Here is a 21,057-nt window from a genome sequence, read left to right as displayed (position 1 = left end):
CAAACCCAGATCTGTTGGACATGCTACATTTAAAGAAACCCCAATCCATCCGAGCCACATGCTCCAGGGACCTAAGCATTGCCATCACAATAAACAGAACATGCTGGAGGGATAGATTCCTGTCCCAGAGACTTCCCATGCTCTGGAACAGACTACCCATTCATGTCAAGCAAAGCTCCTCATTAGCCCTCTAAGAAAAATCTCAACAATTGGATGGGAAATAGGAAATTCACCCCGGGGATCACTTCTGTGGCTCTGCTAAACAGAGGTGCAGGAAAATAACTTTCATGGGTGGCAAAAGCCAGGGAACATTTTTGGCTAGTTTATATAGGCCCCAGGGCTGATAGCCTAGTACCTACCTATGAACCTGTGATTACTGGGTCAGTGCAGGGGCGTCACATAGCTCATCAAACGAGGAATTGAAAGCACAACTAGCACAACTGCAAGTAGTCAAAACTTTTTCAGATGATATAAGAATGTCACTTGGTCTTGATAAATGTGCAAATGCAACCTTTAAAGCAGGAAAACTGCAGCATCAGGAAAACATCAGTTTAGGACAAGAATATGATATAAAAGAACTTGAGCAAGATGGAGTGTATAAATATCTGGAAATTGATGAAGGATCAACAATAAAACATGAACAAATGCGAATAAAACTTAGCAAGGAATATTTTCGAAGACTTAAATTAATCCTGAAAACAGCATTGACATCTAGGAATAAAATTAAAGCTATAAACCAATTTGCTCTTCCTGTTCTAACTTACAATTTTGGAGTGATTGACTGGCCCCACAACATGTTGGATAGATTAGACAGGAAAACAAGACGGATGCTTCATGCTCACCAAATGATTTATAAAAATCACTGTACACCAAGATTATATATTTCCCATTCTAAAGGCAGGATGGGCCTCCTTGAAACTGATTACATGTATAGATCTGCAATCGTGGGACTGCACACATATCTGCTGAACTCACAAGACCCAAACATAGTGAAAAGTTTGAAACATGAGGAGAATAAATATAAGATGACTTCTATGCTTAGTGTAGCAGAAGTGTATCGGTGTCAAGCAGGAATGGATATCAAAGCAAAAGTGGATAAAAAAATCAGGCAGAAACTTAATGTGCTAAAAAACAAAAGAAAGAATGTAAGGTGAAGGACAGATAAGAAGGCAGGAAATGTGGAAAATGTATAAATATAGTTGTTAAGTATAGAAAACTTCTGGAAGAACCTCATGTTGATCAGGATCGAATGCAGGAATTGTTAAGGAGAGGCGAATTCAAACCAAAAGATGAAAGGTTAACATTGCCGCCCTAAGACTGTAGGCTACATACACGTTGCTTTACAAAGTCCGTTGAACATGTGAGAGAAACAGAAATGCAGGTTTTGTAAAACAAAATTGGAAACAGTCACACACCTTGTTGCTGGTTGTGACATACTAATGGCAGAAGGATTGTATAGTGAAACGCACAATAATGTGGCAAGATTGTTGCACTGGGGATTGTGCAAATATTATGGTATTCAAGTGGCTGAAAAACACTGGAAACATGAGCCACAAAGCATCACAGAAAATGATAGGTCTACATCACATGGGATCACCCATTACCAACAATTCAAAAGACAGATGCGAGAAAACCAGCTATAGTGGTCCATGAAAAGAAGACAAAATTAGCATTGTTCATTGAAATCACTACACCCAGTGACTACAATGTCTTGTGTACAGAGAGACACAATGTCATAAAATACCAGGATTTGCAGGCAGAAATAAGAGCAATGTAGAAGAGGGATACCCAGCCAGTTCCAATAGTAATAGCAGCAATGGGTCTTATAAAAAAAAAATCTACAATCGTATTTAAATGTTACCAATTCATGTAACTCTGTACAAACTGCAGAAGGAGTCATTATTGGGCACACTGCGGGTGCTGCGAAGAGTACTTTTGGCTGACATCAATGATTGAAATAATACTAATTTCATGAATTTTAATTGTTCTTTGACTTAGGAATGGGGTCCATTCCCCGCTTGGTATTAGAAACCCAAAAGATTTGGGGAAATTAAAAAAGAGAAAATATTACACTCGTAAAGTAACAGAAAGTATTCAGAGAACTAAGCCAACATGAGAATGGAGAAAGGAGATTCTGCCCATACGGATGACTGCAATTAGGGTTACAGGGCAGAGGCAAGAGAGAGCTGGAATTTTCTGGAGAAAACTGGCAAAGAAACCAATGTATTGGGTGCAAATAAGAAGACACGGAAAGGTAACAGAATGGGAAGAAGCCAAGAATACATTTGGACTGGAAGCTACAGACAGCCTTCTCTATCGGGGATTGATATCACAGTACAGGCAAATGGCAAGGGATAGAGGAATCCTAACTGAACAATCTGCTCTGGTAGAGTTTTTAGTAAACTGTAGTACAGAAGCTCCTGTTAGAAAAGGAATAATTAGTAGGGTACATAAAATACTGCATGATACTATAGGAATCAATCAAAGGAGGTTAGGAAAGATTGGGAAGAGAGATTGGATAAGCAGTTCACAAGGAAACAATGAGAGGACATATGTATCTCCCAAATATGCAATAAAGTCTAGAAGATTTAGGATTTCTGCTTGGAAGTTTTTGCATAGGTATTTTTATACCCCAAGCAGACTCGACAAAGAATTTGTCCTCATGTAGACTGCAAATGTTGGAGGTGTGATGGGGAAGAAAGAGGTAATTGGGAACATATTTTCTGGGAGTGTAATGAGTTGGCAGATTTTAAAGATTCCCTGCAGGCTACTCTGTCAGAGATAACGGGTGAGCAAACTGGTGCAACTAAGGAAATTATTTTTCTGAGCTATTATGATACAGAATCGGAATTGCCTAGACATAGTAAGTCTTTGGTAAGTTTAAATAAGTTTGTTGGCTACTAAAAAAGCAAATTACTAAAAATGTAAATCAAAGTCTAAACCAACTGTATTTGAAGTAGTGAATATTGTAACAGAGATTAAAGAAATGGAAGAGGGATCTTTAATTACATCAAATTACATAAAAAATGGAAATTGTGAGAACACGGAATAATGTTTTAGAAGAGGCATGAGATTTAAGGGAAGGGTGGAAATGAGCAATTTATGCAATGTTGACAGATGTATGAAATAATATGCATGATGAATAATGTTAGTAACTATGAACGTGTTAATATAGTTTTTTTCTCTTATGTAAATCTATGTTTGCCTATGTCTTAAGTGATATATCAATAAAGTTGTTAAAAAATAATAAAAAAAAATCATCTTTGTTGCTTTCTACAAACTAATTATCAGCAACCCTGGATCAAAGGTTAACATTGTGCAGGGTATACCAAGAACTGGGCTGACACTGACAGCTCATGTAATACACAAAGCTGCAGAAGTGGTTTTGCATAACATGCTACAGGGTACCATTTTAAAGAAATCCTTGCTGCAGAGTACAGCAACCTTGCAACGCTCAGCATCAAGGGTTTTCAGAGCTGCGTGTAAATATAGCAGTCCAGGTGTGTGCATTTAAATAAGGGCACAGCACATCTCATGTAGTGCTCTGCAAGCATTCATCTGCAGTCAGAGATGCTAGTACTGTGCAACATCACTCTAGCAGATAATATGTATAAGTGGATGTATTAATTTAACCATATGCAGCTATGCCTTTCGATGAGAAAATCTGAGAGACCATGAAGAGCAGTGACTCTGTCCATTTCAGAGTGCTAATCCAGATAGAAGGTGCAATGCAGAGTGTGTGTGTGTGTGTGTGTGTGTGTGTGTGTGTGTGTGTGTGTGTGTGTGTGTGTGTGTGTCATTACATATGCATGCACGTAACTATGTGAGTGTCTGTATAAATCTGTCAGTGTGCATCTAGATGTGTGTGTGAGGATGTGCCTTTGTGCTGTCTTGTATCTACCTGTGCTACTTACACATGCAGAATGTTAAGATATTCATCTGAGCATGTGTCCAAACTGCTCAGCTTAAAGATTCATAATCAGGCAAATCTTATTTTAATTTGATCGTCAGCTGTGCATTTTGTGCATGACTGTTGAATGAAAACAGTGCAGTTTGCATTCAGAAAGTCAGACTATGAATCTGAGGGCTAGTACAATCCTGGCATTCTATAAGACAATATATTAATTCACCATGTACACAAATTTTGTGTAAAGAACACCCTATGTTATTAATTCTGGGAGATTTCCAAGAAATCAGAAATCACTACTAAGTTTCCTTAATGACTCAGTCCTGGAACCACTAATTCTTAACACTTGTAATGAGTGTTCATTAAACAAAGAGATCATAATTAGATCACAAAATGAGCTAGTGACTGGTTATGTGTACTTAAATCTCCTACGGGTTCAATCAAAGCAATATTTTTAATATAAATAAATACAAACGTGCAATGGTCCTTTCTGGAAAATGAAATTCTGAAAACTGTAGATGAGAAGAACAAATAGCACAATCTCACAAACAAAAACAAAGTCTAACTTAAACATCTCAAGAACTGTGAAGAAATAATTTGCGGCAATGCATGTAATTCTGTAAGGTACTACAAACTGATAACTGTTAACTTCCTATGAATATTTTTTGTGAAACTTGCCTTGAGTGTAATGCTGGCTTTTGGTCTAATTAAAGTAAGCACTTAAGAGTCTATATTAGAACACCGAACATTTAAAATGTCGAGTGTTCTAATATCGACCCATTTTCAGCTGACGGTGAAAATATCGAAGAAGCAGAAAACCAAATTCTTTCCTAAGGAAAGAATTTGGTTGTCCATTTCTGTTGCTTCGGTATTTTCAGTGCTCTGTTGGAAAGTTACAGGTCGGGTTCAGGTAAGTGTGCGATTGAGTGCGGGTTACATATGTGTGCGATTGTGTGGACATGAGGGTTAGGGTGGGTTAGGTGAGTTAGGGTTAAGGTGCGGGTGAGGTGAGTGTGCGATAGTGACGGACCTTAGGGTTAGGGTTTGGGTTAAGGTAAGAGGATAATTAGTGGTGTGTGTATAGTTTAGTGTAGGGTTAGGTGTAAGATTTTAGGTGTGTGTGTGTGTGTGGATTGCTGTTTGTTTGGTGTGCTTGTGTTGTGTGTATGTGTTTTGGAACAACAAAGTTTTTCCCTAAGAAAAAATTTGCTGTTCTGAACGTTCGATGTTTGGTATTTTCGATTGGTAGGGTTCGATATTAGAACACTCGACATTTTGAATGTCTGGTGTTCTAATATAGACCCGCACTTAATGTCTATAAAGAGTATAGAAAGTTAAAAAAAAATGAGTAAGACAATCAACTAAATCACTAAAGTAGAATCACTGGAAAATTATTTTCCCAACGACTGTAACCACAAAATAATTCCAAGAAGAAAAATTGTGACAGGATCCAATCTTTAAGTATAACCACTTGTTTATTAACTAGTAAAAACAACAGGTTGTTGAGCGCTTTCACCTACAAAACGTAGGTTTCATCAGAACAACCAGTAATCAATTAAACACACTTATATACCTTAATTTCCCGCCCTTTGTATCAATTAATTACTTGGACATTCCCATAAACATAGAAACAACCATGAATATTAAAATGAACTAATCCTATTATAAAAATTCCTTTTTATTAAATACATGAATACATAAAATAGCAATGTACTGTATTATTATGCTGGCTTCCCCACAATTCAAGCATTTCCATTTTGTACCTAAAGGGAATATCCAGCTATTCTCTATACAAAATTGATTACTATAAATTGTACATTTTATATATACATATAAATAGTTCCAACAGTATAATCTAAATACTAAACAAAACTCATTTAATAATTGTCTTAAAATTATTTTAAAAAATTGTTTTAAAAATTGTCTTAAAAATAACACAGACTGCTTTGTGAACTGTGACTAAATCCTAATAAGAGGTTTGGTAGGAATGTATTCATTGATACCAGGGGCACTACCAGCATTCAATCTGATCTGCCATTTGATTTCTCTTTCCCCCAGTATTGCCTTGACATCCCCTCCCCTTGGGTTACTCTTGATCACCTCCAATATTGCAAACCTAAATGAGTCACATCCAGCACTTCCTTCTTGGTGCCTATATAATGCATTGTTCCTATCTTTCTTTTTTATACAGTATAAATGGTCATAAATTCTATTCCGCAATCTTCTGTCTGTCTTTCCAACATAGAAACTTGAACATGTAGTACATTTCCCTAAATATACTACATGTTGTGTTTGACAATTTCCCTTACTAAAGGTTATTCTACTTCCCAAATTATTATCCAACAATATCTGCTCTTCCTCCACTATATATGACCACTGATTACAGTGTCCACATTTTTTAGTACCTACCTTACTAATATTGTTCCTTCCACATTTATTGGTACTTCTAGTTTCTATCATTCTTTTAATGTTTCTCCCAGTTTTATAAACAAATGATGGTTTCTCCCCTATTTTACCACACAACGTTTCATCACTTGTTAGAATATTCCAATTATTGTCTATTATATTTCTTACTTCTCCAGCATATTGACTATATTCTAATATATAAGCCCTTTGGAAACCATCATTTGTTCTACTTTTGTTGTTGTTATTGGGCATAATAATACCAGTGCCCAAAAGAGGTACATATTTCTTCCCCCATTCACTCTAAACATATTCCGTGATATCTTTTACTAAGTGTCCATGGTATCCTCTTCCTAGATATAAGTCACCAATAAATTTAATTTCATTGATCATGTCCTCCATGCGGGATATCATTCTAGCCGTCCTTATACATTACCCCTTCAAAATACTTTTTTTCTGTGTATAAGGGTGGTTGCTAGAATATTCCAAGTAGGAATTACAGAACCTATCTTTCCTGTAGATTTTTGATTGAAACCTACTTCCATCATTAAAGATGTAAGTATCCAAATAATTGATGCCAGTCCTGCTGAAATTATGTGTAAATTTCAAGAATGGACTGCATCCGTTAATATATTCTGTAAATTGTTTCAACAATACTTCTGTCCCTTTCCATAGAATGAACAAATCGTCCAGGAATCTAACATAACAACCTATATATTCCATCCAGGGGCTACTAATAATATATTCATTTTCCCAATCTAATAAAACAAGATTGGCATAAATGGGGGCATATGCTGCCCCCATAGCTACTCCTGAAATTTGTTTGTAATATTCTCCTTCGAAATATATGTAGTTGTTGTCCAGGACTATATTTATAAATTCTTCTATAAGTTCAATTCTGTCCCATTCATATTGAGAATATTTCCTAACACTATTTGTAAATCTAGTAACACCCTCACTACGAGGTGTACAGGAGAATAGATCTTTATATCAATGGTCACAAACATCATGTTAGTATCCCATATCTCTTGTTTAAATCTACCCAAAAAGTCCCAAGAATCTTTAATACGGTGTGGTACTTTTACATATATGTGTTTCAGCCACTGATCTATAACCTTACCTACTGCCAGATATTATGGGTCGGAATGGGGGATTGGATACATTTTTATGTATTTTTGGAATACCTACAATGGTTGCCAACACTGGATATTCCACTTTCAAAAATCTATACAGTTCCACTTCAATACGTTCATTTAATAAAAACTCTTCTAGGAACAAATCTATTCTCCTTTGTGCAATACTAATTTGATTCAGAGAAGATACCTTGTATTGTTCTGATACATTCAGTATTTCAAACATTTTCTGAATGTATTCTTCATTGTCAAACCATACCACTCCTCCACCCTTGTCAGGTGTCATAATTCTAATAGGTTCATAGGTTCATACTAGGCTATCTGCCCGAGGGCATTTACAAGCCTAGCCCATCGTTTTGTGGCTTACGCCACCCCTTTAGTATGGGGAACTATACCCATTATTTTGCTGTGCCTCTGTCGAGCAGTGACACTGAGGTAATCCCTGGGGTATATCTGCGATCTCCCATCCATTGGTCAAGATTTCTCTTGAACAAGGCCAGCGAGGTGCTCTGCCTCACATGTACCGGGATTTTGTTCCACAGCATAGGGAGTCTTTGGGTGATGAATCTATCCCTCCAGCACGTCCTATTAATAGCCGTGTCGAGGCTTAAGTCTCCGCCCTTGTGGCTCTGATGGATCTAGATTTTTGAGGTGAAGCATATTCATCAAATCTGGGTTTGACATGGCCTTGTATGTTAGGCAAAGGTCACCTCTGAGCAAGCTGAAGCGACTGAATAGAGCTGGAGTTCTTTCAGTCGGGCAGCATAGGACAGATTTTGAGACCCTTTATCCTTTTGGTGAGGAACTTTGTGGCCTCTCCAGCTGCTGCAAGTGTCGGGTCAGATACATTCGAATGGGGCATTGTACTCAATCATTGGTCTGATGAGTGATGAGTAAAGGGAGACTATGACCTCCCTTGATCTAGATGAGAATCCCTTCATGATAAGGTGGGCAATGTAGAAGGTCTTCCTAACTACTTTAGCTACATGGGTGTCGAATGACAGACTACTATCAACCTGGGTCCCCAGGTCCCTGATAACTTCTTCTGTGCTCAGTGGATTGCCACCTATTTGGTAGCTAGGGAAACCTTGTTTTTCCCGAAGGGTATGACTATGCATTTTTGGCATTTAACTTTAGGCCGTGGCTCTGGCACCAGTTATCCGCTTCTGTGAGACCCTTCTGAAGGATATCTGTGTCAGATGTGTTTTCTACTATGGCCCAGTTTGCAGTCATCTGCAAACTTTGTCAGCCATAACCCTCCTGTGTTTGCTTGTACTTGGAAAAGTAGATGCCAAACAAGAGTGGGCCCAGGACTGAGCCCTGTGGGACACCACTTGTGACAGGCTTTGAGTCTGACATGGCGCCAGCAACTCTGACCCTGTGGGTTCTGTCACTCAGCCAGTTTGCAACCCATCTTGTGATGTATGGGTTAACATTTCAGCTGATGAGTTTTTCAATGATACCCGAGTGGGGTATTGTATCGAAGGCCTTAGCCAGATCGAGGTAGGCTGTATGGACTGCCTTTCCCTCATCAATGGCTTTGGTGACTGTTTTGAAAAAGTCAACCAAGTTTAAAAGGCATGATCTGCCTTTGACAAAGCCAAACTGGGTTGGATCCAAAGTCTGCAAATTCCTATGTCTTTATTTATGAGGTCCATTATGATCCTCTCCATGGCTTTGCAGATAAGGCTTGTCAAGCTAATGGGCCGGTAATTTCCAGGGTCTGTGGAGGCACCGCCTTTGTGAAGTGGGACCACAGTTGCAGTGCGCCACTCCTGGAGTGCGTATCCAGAGGTAAGACTTTGATTAAACAGCTGTCCTAGCTGTGGGTTTAATTCCTCATTGAGTTCGTGGAGCACACAGCCGGGGACACCATCAGGTCCCATGGATGCTGTGTTTTTTGCTTTGGAGAGAGCAGTTCTCACTTGGGCGCTGGAGATGTTTGGGGGGCTGCACTCGTTTGGTATAGATATCTCTCCTTTTGGGGAGGGGAGAAGTTTGCACTGAACCTGTCAGCCAGTATGTTGGCAATGTCTGTAGGATCAGTAATCTTCACATCATTTTGAACTAGTTCTGAGCATATCTGGGAGTTTCCCCCTAGGTTTCTAACATAGCTAAAGAAGGCAAACCAAACCAACGAAAGGAACCAGAAAACCCAAAGTGGCAACGTTACGATAACAGTTCCAATACTCCACACGTTGTCACAGGTATTAGAGTGCTGCAGCTGGAATAAACTCTCCTTCGTATTATAAATCATGAAGCAATTCACGAAACAATTCTGTTTATTGTTGAAAAGACTTGAAGTGTTATAATTTAGTACACTTTTCGTCGCCCAGTAAAAACGCAACTTCCTCAGAAGACAACATCAAATGCATTCAACCCTTTTTATATGTGAACCACGTTAACTGATTAATAATTAAATTGGTGAAAATGCTCAAATATGCATCCTTCCTTAATACTTCTATGTTATTATAACATTTTTGAAAAATAAAAACGTAACCACATATTAGTATATTTTTGTGTGTGTTATATAGCATATAAAGCATTTTCCTTAATTGATTGGCTGGTATTAGCACATCTGATTCATTTGACACCATGAGAAAAAATATAAAAATATATATAACAAATAAATACAAAATAGAAAAACACAAACACTATTTTAAAAAAAAAACACATTTTCTTAAAAACCACATTGTCTTAAAAACTCTCCCTGCAAGAATTAATTATTGTACGAGTATGTTTCATTGCATATAAGCTCCAATAGTTTGAAATTAAATCCCCAGTTATATGAGTTGGTGCTATTGCCGTAGTAGATCAACCTGTTCAACCATATTTAGCTAAAGAAGGCCTTATGATTGTCTTTTGAGTCTTTAGCTATTTTTCTCTCGAAATTTGCTTTGGATGATTTTATGAGAGCTCTTAGTTTTTTACTTATAGTGATCAAGGGTGTCTTACCTTTTAAGGATTTTGCTCTATCTTGTAGTAGCTTCCTCCTTTTGTTGTAGAGTTTGTTTATGGCTGGGGTCCACCAGACTGGACGCTTGCCTTTGGTACAAAGAGTCTTTGTTTTGCTTGGGATTGCCTTATCCATGCAGGTGCTGGTAGAAGGCATTTGTAAGTGATTCAGCGGCTTGAGTATTGTTTTCCGCCGGCTCGGAGGCCTTAAAGGAGACCACACTAGTCTTTAGAAGTGTGAAGTCGGCTTTTGAGAAGTTCTTTACTGTGGTCTTTCTTATTTCAGGTGGGGGGGGGATGAGGAGCTCCAGGGAGATTAGTTTGTGATCTGATCTCACGAGTGAGGGGTATACTTCGTGTTGAACATTGTGCTCCCATGTTCGTGATGATGAGATCAAGTATGTTATCTCCTCTTGTGGGGATGGTGACTAGTTGTTCCATGGCATTTGAGTTTATGAATTCCAGGAACTTTTGGGCTAGGGTGTTTGGGCTTGAGTAGTGTTCCCAGTCTATATTAGGGTAATTGAAGTCACCTAGTATGATGGTGTTTGGTGATACATTTATCCCTCTAGTGTTTTCAGGAAGGCCATGTGAGGTTCCTGAGTTTGTGAGGGTGGCCTGTAACATGCTACAATTTGCAGAGCAGTCTTGCCTATGGTTAATTGCACCTGGATGGTCTCCGATGCATCATGCGTTGCCACCAGTCTTGAGGTGTGGGTGTCCTTGATGAATATGGATATCCCCCCTCCTTTCTTGGTATTGTCCGGATTTTGGGGCCGGAACGCATGATATGAGGTAAAACCTGATAGCGCTGGGGTGCTCTCAGGAGCCTTGAACCAGGTTTCTGTCACAGCACAGACATCGATGTTCTCCATACTGAGAAGGGCCTCGAGTGCGTGCATTTTGAGATTTAGACTTCTGGCATTGAGCAGCATTACCCTTAGTTTTTTTTCCTTTGTGTTCTAGGGTGGTAGGTTTAGAATTTGAGCCTTGCCTAAAAAGGCACTATGGGGTGGCAAGAGCCTTTGCCAATATCCGGAATCCCAGGGTGACAGGTGCAAGCCGTCCCTTGCGAGCAGCGTGGCTTGTCCAGCATGTCATCCCAGGCAGACAGATACTGATCCCCTTTGAATGACACCAGTGTTTAAGCCAATTGTTAAAGCTGATCATCTTATCTCTGTATTGTGGCATCATTCTTGGTGAAGGTAGGATACTGCTCAAGGTCAGGGTCATACCTGCCTGGGCTACATAATCAGAGAGCTCCTCAATGTCTCTTTTCATGTAGTCCAAGGAGGTACGTCTCAGGTCGTTTACACCAGCGTGGACAATGACTGAGTCATATTTGTACCGGCTGTTGAGAGACCTGAGTGCTTGCGTTATGTGGCGGATTCTAGCGCCTGACAGGCAGCTTACTGTGACCTTCTCCTTACTCAGTCTGGTGAGTGGGACATCAGTGTGTCTGACTATGGAGTCACCAATGACTAGTGTGTCTGGCATTGTGTTTGGCCTTAAGGGCTGTGACTGTTTGACACTCTGACTGTGAGGTCTATGTGTTGCAGATGTTGTGTTCTGAGGTGGTGGTTGTTTGGGTGTCTGCTTTGGTGGCCTCTGCTGTTTTGGTAGATTTTGATCAGAGCCTCCGAGTATGTCTTTGTGTGATTATGTGTATGATTTGAGGTTGTAATGGTACTATGTGAGACTGGGTCTATAGTGTGTGTGGTAACCTTCTCCTCCTGACTGGTCTTGCCAGTCCTATGTTGAGAGAGCTCAGCCTCCAGTTTGGCCGTATAGTTGCATCTCTCGCATGTATTTGTGTTTTGTGGGAGGAGGAGAGGGTTGTCTGTGTACATGAGGCAATTGTAACATTGCCTCAATATTCCCAGGTTCACCAGCTGAGCAGGAGAGGACACTAGCAACTGATCCCTCGACATGCTAGAAGGATAGACAAAAAACTTCGTTTGGCATCACATAGGTTACCCAAGATGCTATCCTCATCGTGACTCCAGTTGCTTTTTATTTTGTAATTATTAATCCTATTGTGTAATCCATAAATCTGTTTAGTCACTACCTTCTCAAATGCAGTCAATGTGTTGTGCATGGGCGGTGTAAAATTACTTTTCTTCTTTAAACTTCCATGTCTTATTTCACTTTCTCTATCATTCTGAAAAAATACCCCCAAGTTCAATTTCCTTAAATAAAACTTGAATTCTACAAGAATGTCCACTACACTGAATCTTTTCCAGGGTATAAATTTCATTCCCTTGGAGAAAATCTTAAAATGTTCAATATGTACTGGACACTGAGTATAATTATAAATTTTAAATATATAAAATGTACAATTTATAGTAATCAATTTTGAATACAGAATAGCTGGATATTCCCTTTAGGTACAAAATGGAAATGCTTGAATTGTGGGGAAGCCAGCATACTAATACAGTACATTGCTATTTTATGTATTCATGTATTTAATAAGAAGGAATTTTTATAATAGGATTAGTTCCTTTTAATATTCATGGTTGTTTCTATGTTTATGGGAATGTCCAAGTGATTAATTGATACAAAGGGTGGAAAATTAAGGTATACAAGTGTATTTAATTGATTACTGGTTGTTCTGATGAAACCTACGTTTTGTAGGTGAAAGCGCTCAACAACCTGTTGTTTTTACTAGTTAATAAACAAGTGGTTATACTTAAAGATAGGATCCTGTCACAGTTTTTCTTCTTGAAATTATTTTGTGGTTACAGTCGTTGGGATAGTGTTTGGATTCCTTGAAGTGTTGTTCGTCGTGGAAAATTATTTTATTAATAAAGCTGACTTTGTCATTATCCAGTGGTCATACTAATATGGTACTGTACTTTTAAAAATTTGAGTGGTGTAGTTATCCCGAATCAGTATATTTTTTTGGACCCTTGGACTTCATTATTCCTGACCTGGTCCTCAGTACCTCGACATCCATGCCACTTCTACCAGCCACCCTCCCCCAGCTTACTCTGGTGTTGCTGGGGCCAGTTGTGGATCTTAAGGGCATCCTGAAGAATCAGCTGTCTGTGCTTCTGTCCGTTTTTTTTCAATTATGTGCCTTATCCATTTGCTCTTACCCGCTCCTATGCTCACTGGTCTGTTCGAGGGCAACTCCCTTCTTTGGACCATGCCTACCCTTAGGAAGAGTCACCAGCAAGTGCCCTCCCTGTTACTCCATCATTTTCTCAAGCAGTTATCGATCCAGGGTCAGCTAGGTTGTAGTCAAAGCTTTATCCCTCTACACTACCACAGCTACCTCCAAGTCATTCATTTTCACTCAGGTACAGATTTCTTAAAGGTGATCCGTACGGAGGTTTCACTAACTTAACTGGCATCCCTGTCTTTGAGTACCTAACTTTAAATCTTACATGCTGTTCAGCAAACACAAGCTGTAGTACCCTGCCCTAAAAATACTAAGGGAACAATGACAGGGTTACGATCTAGAACAATTAGGAAATAAGCACCTGCTACACTTAAGGCATTAAATACCTTTGAGCACTGATGAACTGAAAATTGTAGAAATGGTAGGAAGCTCAGAAGGTTCTGCCAGCTTTTAGGTCCTGTTCGACAAAAGAATGACCAACTGTTCTAAACTTAAACTAAGGACTAAAATACCAGGCTACACATACAAATATTAAGGCCTAGTCTAAGCCAATAAAAAAAAAAAAAAACAGACTGCGCTCAAACCTGGATATCACTTCTCATATGATGCTATGTGGATACAGCTTTGTTCTACCACCATTACCATCAACACATTACAACATTTAAATATACATCAATACAATGCAGACACTTTTCTGCACTCTAGGTGTTTAGCAATGTTCATATTGCATTATGCACAAAAATGTTAACAAACTGTAGACATTTACCTGAAACCTGTAAAACAGAGCTAAACATTTAAGATACAGAGAGGAGGCCACTTACATACACAATGACAACTAAAATGGCATAATAACTGTCCAGTCACTATCACCTCATGTTAGAAGACATAAGGTTCAAATTGAAAAACTGACACTTTACATATTATACACACATATTATTTATATATATATATATATATATATATACACACACACACACACACACACACACACACACACACACACACACACACACACACACATATATATCTATGCCAACACAGAGGGCATTTTTTTAACTGTAAGTGTCATTGTTATTTAAATGTATATTTCTAGGCTGAGTGTGAGGTAATCTGATTACAGAAAAGAAAATGTAAACTATGTGGCAGCTGGGGCTGCAGCATTACACACAATTCTCCACTTGAGTTCTTACATATACGATATACAACACCTGAGTAACAAATCACTTAACAGAAAAGAAATGAGATGGAAATTTAGATGTGTAAACTTACTACATGTGGGTGCACTTAAGCACACGCACATGCACATGAACTCATGCAAACAAGCAAAAAAATATATATTAAGAAAAGGATGCAGAAGCTCACTTACTTATGATGTAGTAGTCAAGATTTGTTTTAAATTCGTGGCCCCAGAGATTTGGGCTGTACTCTTGGAACTTGATGGTGAAGCGAATGCTGCGGTCTGGGATGTCACATGTTAACAGCAGGCTGGGCGTCCTTATTATCTCACAGTTTTCTGCTTCCTCTCGCGTCTCTACCAGGAAAAGTTTATAATACTCATAATCGTCTGTGGAGTGGGGACCTGGGGGATTTGATGGAGGACAAATAAGATCCAAGCGATCTCCAATCTGTGGATATAAGATGTAACCACTTTCCTGCTCAAACCTAGAAAAAGTGAAAACAAAGGTTAATTAGTTGGTCAAACAAAGAATAAATCCACTAAGAAGGGGATTTTAAGTTATTGCTTCCTAGAAAAGAAACAGTGAAATATAAATATGACATCATAAAGCACTACTTAGACCACACAACTAAGATATTACCTAAATAATCTGTTTGCCTCTCTTGATATTAACTAATCTGAAATACTCCTCAGTCCTGCTTACAAAAAACTATCAAGTCATTTCAAGACATGTTCTTAAAAATGATGGAGTTTTGCCTCTGCAAAGTTGTTTGGCCATCAGCCAGCCAAGTAAGCCTACCTTGAGCCCTCCAAATTTTGAAATACACATTTACATTTCTTTGTTTGACTGTTCCTCTGTTTAGCACAAGGTTGTTGTGTCTTTCGGCTTATCCCAGTTAGGGGTCACCACAGCGGAACTAGCACAAGGTAATTAATAAAAATACTTTGAGCAGTGAAAATGAACTGTATACCTCTCAAATTCTTTGCTCAGTAATTCTGTACAAATATAAAAGTATTGGGGGATACAGGCCTAAAAGCAGAGACATTTTTTAAATATTTCTCTAATTTACTTAAAAACTTCATCAGAACAATAGGTGTTGTATCAACATGCATTTCTGAACAATAAGAAGTTTGAAACTCTAATGTCTTGCATTACTGACTGACTATAATCCTTCGTGATTTAATAGAAAATCATGAATTTTATCAGAGACAGAAAAAAATGTGATGTAAAATCAGGAACATTCTGCAAAATCTGGGACAGTTGAGAAATACAATGAACAGTGTTACTGGGATAAGTATGTCCAGAGCAAACCAGGTATGCAGCATGCAAATGTTTTAGAGACCATGGTTATTTATTAAAATATGCAAAGCCAATGCACTATTGCTGTTAGATAAATAATATTGTTTACTGTTACTGAAATGGTTTTACTGTTTGCCAGTCAAATTATATTCTTTGTTTACTTTTAAAAACTAATACTTTCCCTGCACTGCACCTCCTTTATTGTACTGTATTAATTTTGCATTATTTGTAAATTGTTGCAGATCTTCCTACATGCTTGCATTTTTCTGCCCGGGTCAGGGCTGAGAAGAGTATTTGGACCAGCCCAAGTATCCACTTATCAAAAGTGAAAAAATGAATAATTAAATAATTACCTATATATACTAAGTGGAAGGACAACTGACCAATGAGGTACAGGCTATGTTTACCATGGGAGGACAACTGAGCAATGGTGCAGGCTAAACTTACCATGGAAGGATAACTGAGCGGCAATACAGGCTAAACATACCATGGGAGGACAACTGAGTAGTGATGCTTGCTAAACTTACCATGGGAGGACAACTGAGCAGTGGTATAGGCTAAACATAGCACAGGAGGGCAACTGAGCAGAGATATAGATATAGGCTAAACTTATCATGGGAGGACAACTGAGCAGAGTGGTGCAGGCTAAACTTACCAGGGAGGACAACTGAGTAGTGGTGCTGGATAAACTTACCATGGGAGGACAACTGAGCAGCGGTGCAGGCTAAACTTACCATGGGCGGACAACTGAGCAGTGGTATATTTTTAAGAACAGCCTGGACATTTATTATGGGAACAAGTGTTTTGGCATATTGGCAAGCTAGAAGGGCTTTAATGCCCGTGTTTGAAACATTTGTATATATGTATGTATGTATGTATAGTCTAAACTTACCACAGCAGAACAACTGAGCAGTGGCAAAGGCTTACTATGGTCAGTAGATCATGTAAGGTCTGTAAAACTACAAAAACACAATGCTTTAAGCTAAGCAAGTGACTTAATACATGCAAAATGATGCAGCAAAACAGACAGCATAGTTACGCTGAGCAGTACAGTGGCACAAAACAAGACATTAAGACATTAAAAATACTCACAGCTGCATAGTTGGAAATATGACAGGCATACACAGGCAACAGAATTATCATGGGTAACAAGACAAAAATTCAACAGGCATACCAGACCTGCTCAGTGTAAGCACAGCGTTGGGATACTGACTGTGTAATGTATACAGACTAGAGAGACCTTACATCTGATTTTGCAGCACTGTACAACCACAGACTAGGTTAACATGTAGATTCATTCATGCTGGCTAAAACTTGGCTGTATATTGTCCTACAGTTTCCAATGATATCACCTTCAGTGTAGGATCACAACAAACACATCTTCAGTTTATTTTACTTAGCCACTATTTGAGAACACTGCAGTCTAGAAAAACATTATGGCTTATGCAAAATGCTCTACATGGAACAAGGTAACCAAACACTTAAGATAGGCTTTTACATCATCTACAGCCTTTTGTGCAAGTCAACAGTACTCTGAGATAACTTAGGTCCTGACGAAGGAAAACCAAAACACTTGAGCTTCATGCTCATTATAATCTACACTAATCTGGTAATACATATCAACTTTTCCCTGGATCCTTTTCATTAATTTTGCCATTTACAGTGTGGATATCTGGGATGGCAAAACAATGACCGTTTCTACCATTAAGCCCAAGAGCACAGAATTTCACTGGAAAATGGTATTACATGGTAACAGTCAGTTAAACATTCTGCTACTTCATAATAATCTTGTTACTTTGAAAATCAAAGGTTAAGTTAATTGTACTTCTTGTCAAATGAGGATGGCCACAACATCATAGGAAGAAAAAGTGGCAACAGTGGGATATCACGTGAGACGTCAGAATGAACATGGGGAAGGAATGTAGTTAATAAGAAGTGCAGACATCCAACAAAGATGGGTGCAGATGCAACTAACTCAAAAACAACATGCTCATGATCATAGGTAAGTACCAGGCTAGCTGCCCTTGTGGGCCATTTTAAGCCTAGCCAGTTCACTCTCAATGTGAAAATCAAATCCTGTACCTTGTGTCTGTGAGGAAAAGACCTTAACCATTATAAAAGCAGGGGGTCAAAGCTCTCTAATTTGTAATGGATGGAGTTCCATGAGTGGGGCATACGACTTAAAAAGCCCCATTAGTATTCATTCCTTAGAACCTAAAGGCTAGAAGACAAACATTTGTGTCCTAATCAACAGACTGTAAGTTCTCTATATAACAGTGTCTAAGATAAGGATACATAAACAATGCCAACTCTTTGTACAATGAAACAATTTTAAAGCATCTCAGCCCAGGGGGTCCCTGCTAAAAGTTTAATAGAATCTCAGCCCAGGGACTCCGGAGTAAGCAGTTCTGTCTTTCAAGCAGTGGAACTCCCTGGCTGGGACTACTAAGACAAACATAGCAGGTTTGGAGCAGCTAAAGGTGTGCCACATAAGAGACAGCTGCTCTGGACTCCATATTCTAGGTGGTCAAGAAATGCACCTCTTCCAGTGTTTGTTGTGATAACCTACCAGATCTGATCCATGTACCTATTTGCTTGTGAAGAGTGTTTGTGCCATTTCCTGAAGTGCAGATGGGAATTTCAAAACAGAATAACGACATATTTAATGAATGGTTCAGCAACAGTGGAGCAACCAGAGAAGAAGTGTCACAGTTTGGGAATTATAGACTCTCTTACTTTGTATATTCTGCCATTTTCTTAGTCCTCAGAACAAGCTGGAAAGGGGTTAGTAAAACAAAGCAAATGTATATGCTTCAATTCTGGCCACATTATCTAATAATTTCATACAATGGATTGTACAATGTTGAAAAACAAAACAAAACATCTTCAGTTATGTCCTTGCATCTTTTCCGGAAACTTCTAAATCTTTGTATGTACTGTTTGCAAATTCAGTAGGCAAAACCTGGAATTTGCACCTATTTTACCTTACTCTGAACCCCTCCCTTAATTAGTTAAAGAAAATCTAACCCAGTTTTTTAAAACTCACTGGTTAAGTCCTTGTTCTAACCCTGACTAAAGCCTAATCTACTTCCATATCCCTGCAATTTTTTATTCACAGTGACTTACCTCTTACAGTAAAAGGTTTGAAATGAGAAACTGTAACATCTCTGCAGATACTCTTACATAGCTGCACCTATAGGTTTGATAAGAGAAACTGTAACATATTTGTATATTTTTCTGAATATAAACTGTATTCTTCATAGGCTTGAAATGTGTGACTGTAACTTGTATGTTAATTGTTAATACAATATGTTTGTGTATATACTACAACTTGCTTGTCTTTATCTGTTTGTAAGTTTGGAGCTTTTCACCCCGGGCCTCCGCTAAAAATAGACATGTAACCAGTCGGACTATCAACAAATGTAAAATAAATAAAAATAAAATAAATAAATATGTTTATTTTCCACAAGTTATTTTTTGCAGTCAAATTCTCACCTATGCAAATTATCTTTGCATTTTCTTTCTGTACTGATAAATGTATTGCATGAATAATCTATCTTAGATCTTCATGATTGTACCTGAAATTGGCCCATTGGAATCACTGCACTACTATGGTAAAAACACAAATAAACAAATAATGGAAGAGACCTTTCTTAGCTTATAACCTGTCAATGCTAAAAACTTTACCTAAAGTGATGTAAATGGGAGCATGTTGATATATCAACACTTTTCCTCACAAAGTTAAAAACTCTGAAAATGTTTCACCAAAAGCACTTTTGGTAAAATCTTTTTTATTTTTGTAGGGGCAAGCTTCCACTGCACCCCCCCCCCATGGGGGGGAGGGGGGTAGCCACCACACACACCCAGACTTAAATATATCTCCTCTGAGCTTGCACAACAGTGGAGAAGGTGGAATTCTCTACTGTTGGCGAAAGTACTTTTGGCAAAACATTTTTGTTGAAACGGCAGTCACCGAAACTGCCTTTGCTCTACTGATAGGCTCCCATGTAAATATGGCCCTTAACTACTTAACTGATTCTATCTTCATGTAACCTAAAGAACCAAATAAACACAGGTACCAGTCGCAGTGAACGAACCACAAAAAACTGCTCACCAGTTATAGGATGCCTGGCAAAACGTCCACAACACGTTTTCTGTATAAATGCAGGCTGTTAGAAAAGGATGAGATCGCAGGATATAAAATCCAATTTATTGAAGTATAAAAGAAAACTGCCACAACACATTTTCAATGAAAATTAGGATATTAAAGGTGCTAACTGCCACAAAACGTTTTTGTAGGAGTATCACTCGAACTTCATCAGATATGAAAAAACCATCATGTTAAAGAACGAAATGCCTGATGACTAAGGTTGGCATAATCAGAGAAGAAGATGGGTAGATGTGCAACGTTTTTGAAATTCCTTTCATACTTCTCCTATGTCCCCCATTTTGCTTCTTATTTTGGTCTGTTCCTTGTCAAATTTGTTGTTTCTGGTAAATTGCTGAGGGCTGCAGTCATTAAATAATGACATACATTTGAGTTTTGGACCTCATATCCTTCAGAAAATGCATGTTAATATAAAACCTGTTAATCTAGAGCTTTCTGAGTATATTACAGCAATATTTAAAATGTCCTCCTGATTTGGGGGCTTTATCCCCCTTCTCATTATCTTTGGCTTTGTCTGATTCCTGAGCCAACAATTTGAAAGCTATAGTTGCCAATCTCCCAAAACATACAAATCACACCAAATCACCTATAGTTCAAATTTCTCCTCAAATCTTACCTATCTAATTCTTGACTCTGCTCCTGTCTTACACCTGGCTGATTCCTTTCCCCACTTCTTGCCATCTTTATAGGCTTGCCTTCACTACACCACACTATTGATCTTTACATACTCAACCTGATGAGTCTCTCTTTCTCATCTATTTTCCCCTCCTACACTCTCTCTCTCTCTAGATCCCCAGTCTATTCCTCTGTGCCTTATCCTTCTTCTCTTTCTTTCTGAACTTCTCTGCTACATCCTACTCTAAGTTCACTTCTCGCTTAGTTTCAGCATA

General features: G+C 38.5%; 1 protein-coding gene across 2 annotated transcripts in view; it reads right to left on the bottom strand.

Annotated features, from left to right (window-relative positions):
• Positions 1-21,057, bottom strand: part of LOC122806691 (ephrin-B2-like) — a 988,190-nt gene that overhangs the window by 474,311 nt on the left and 492,822 nt on the right. For both annotated transcript variants that reach the window (XM_044077322.1, XM_044077323.1), the window contains exon 2: positions 14,889-15,184. In XM_044077322.1, coding sequence (XP_043933257.1) covers positions 14,889-15,184 — 296 coding nt within the window. The remainder of the gene's footprint in view (positions 1-14,888; positions 15,185-21,057) is intronic.

The sequence above is a fragment of the Protopterus annectens genome, chromosome 7.part0, assembly GCF_019279795.1.
Source record: "Protopterus annectens isolate FY-2018-M chromosome 7.part0, PAN1.0, whole genome shotgun sequence".
Lineage (NCBI taxonomy): Eukaryota > Metazoa > Chordata > Ceratodontiformes > Protopteridae > Protopterus > Protopterus annectens.
The sequence above is the reverse complement of the archived record's forward strand: the minus strand, read 5'-3'. Positions and strand labels throughout refer to the sequence as shown.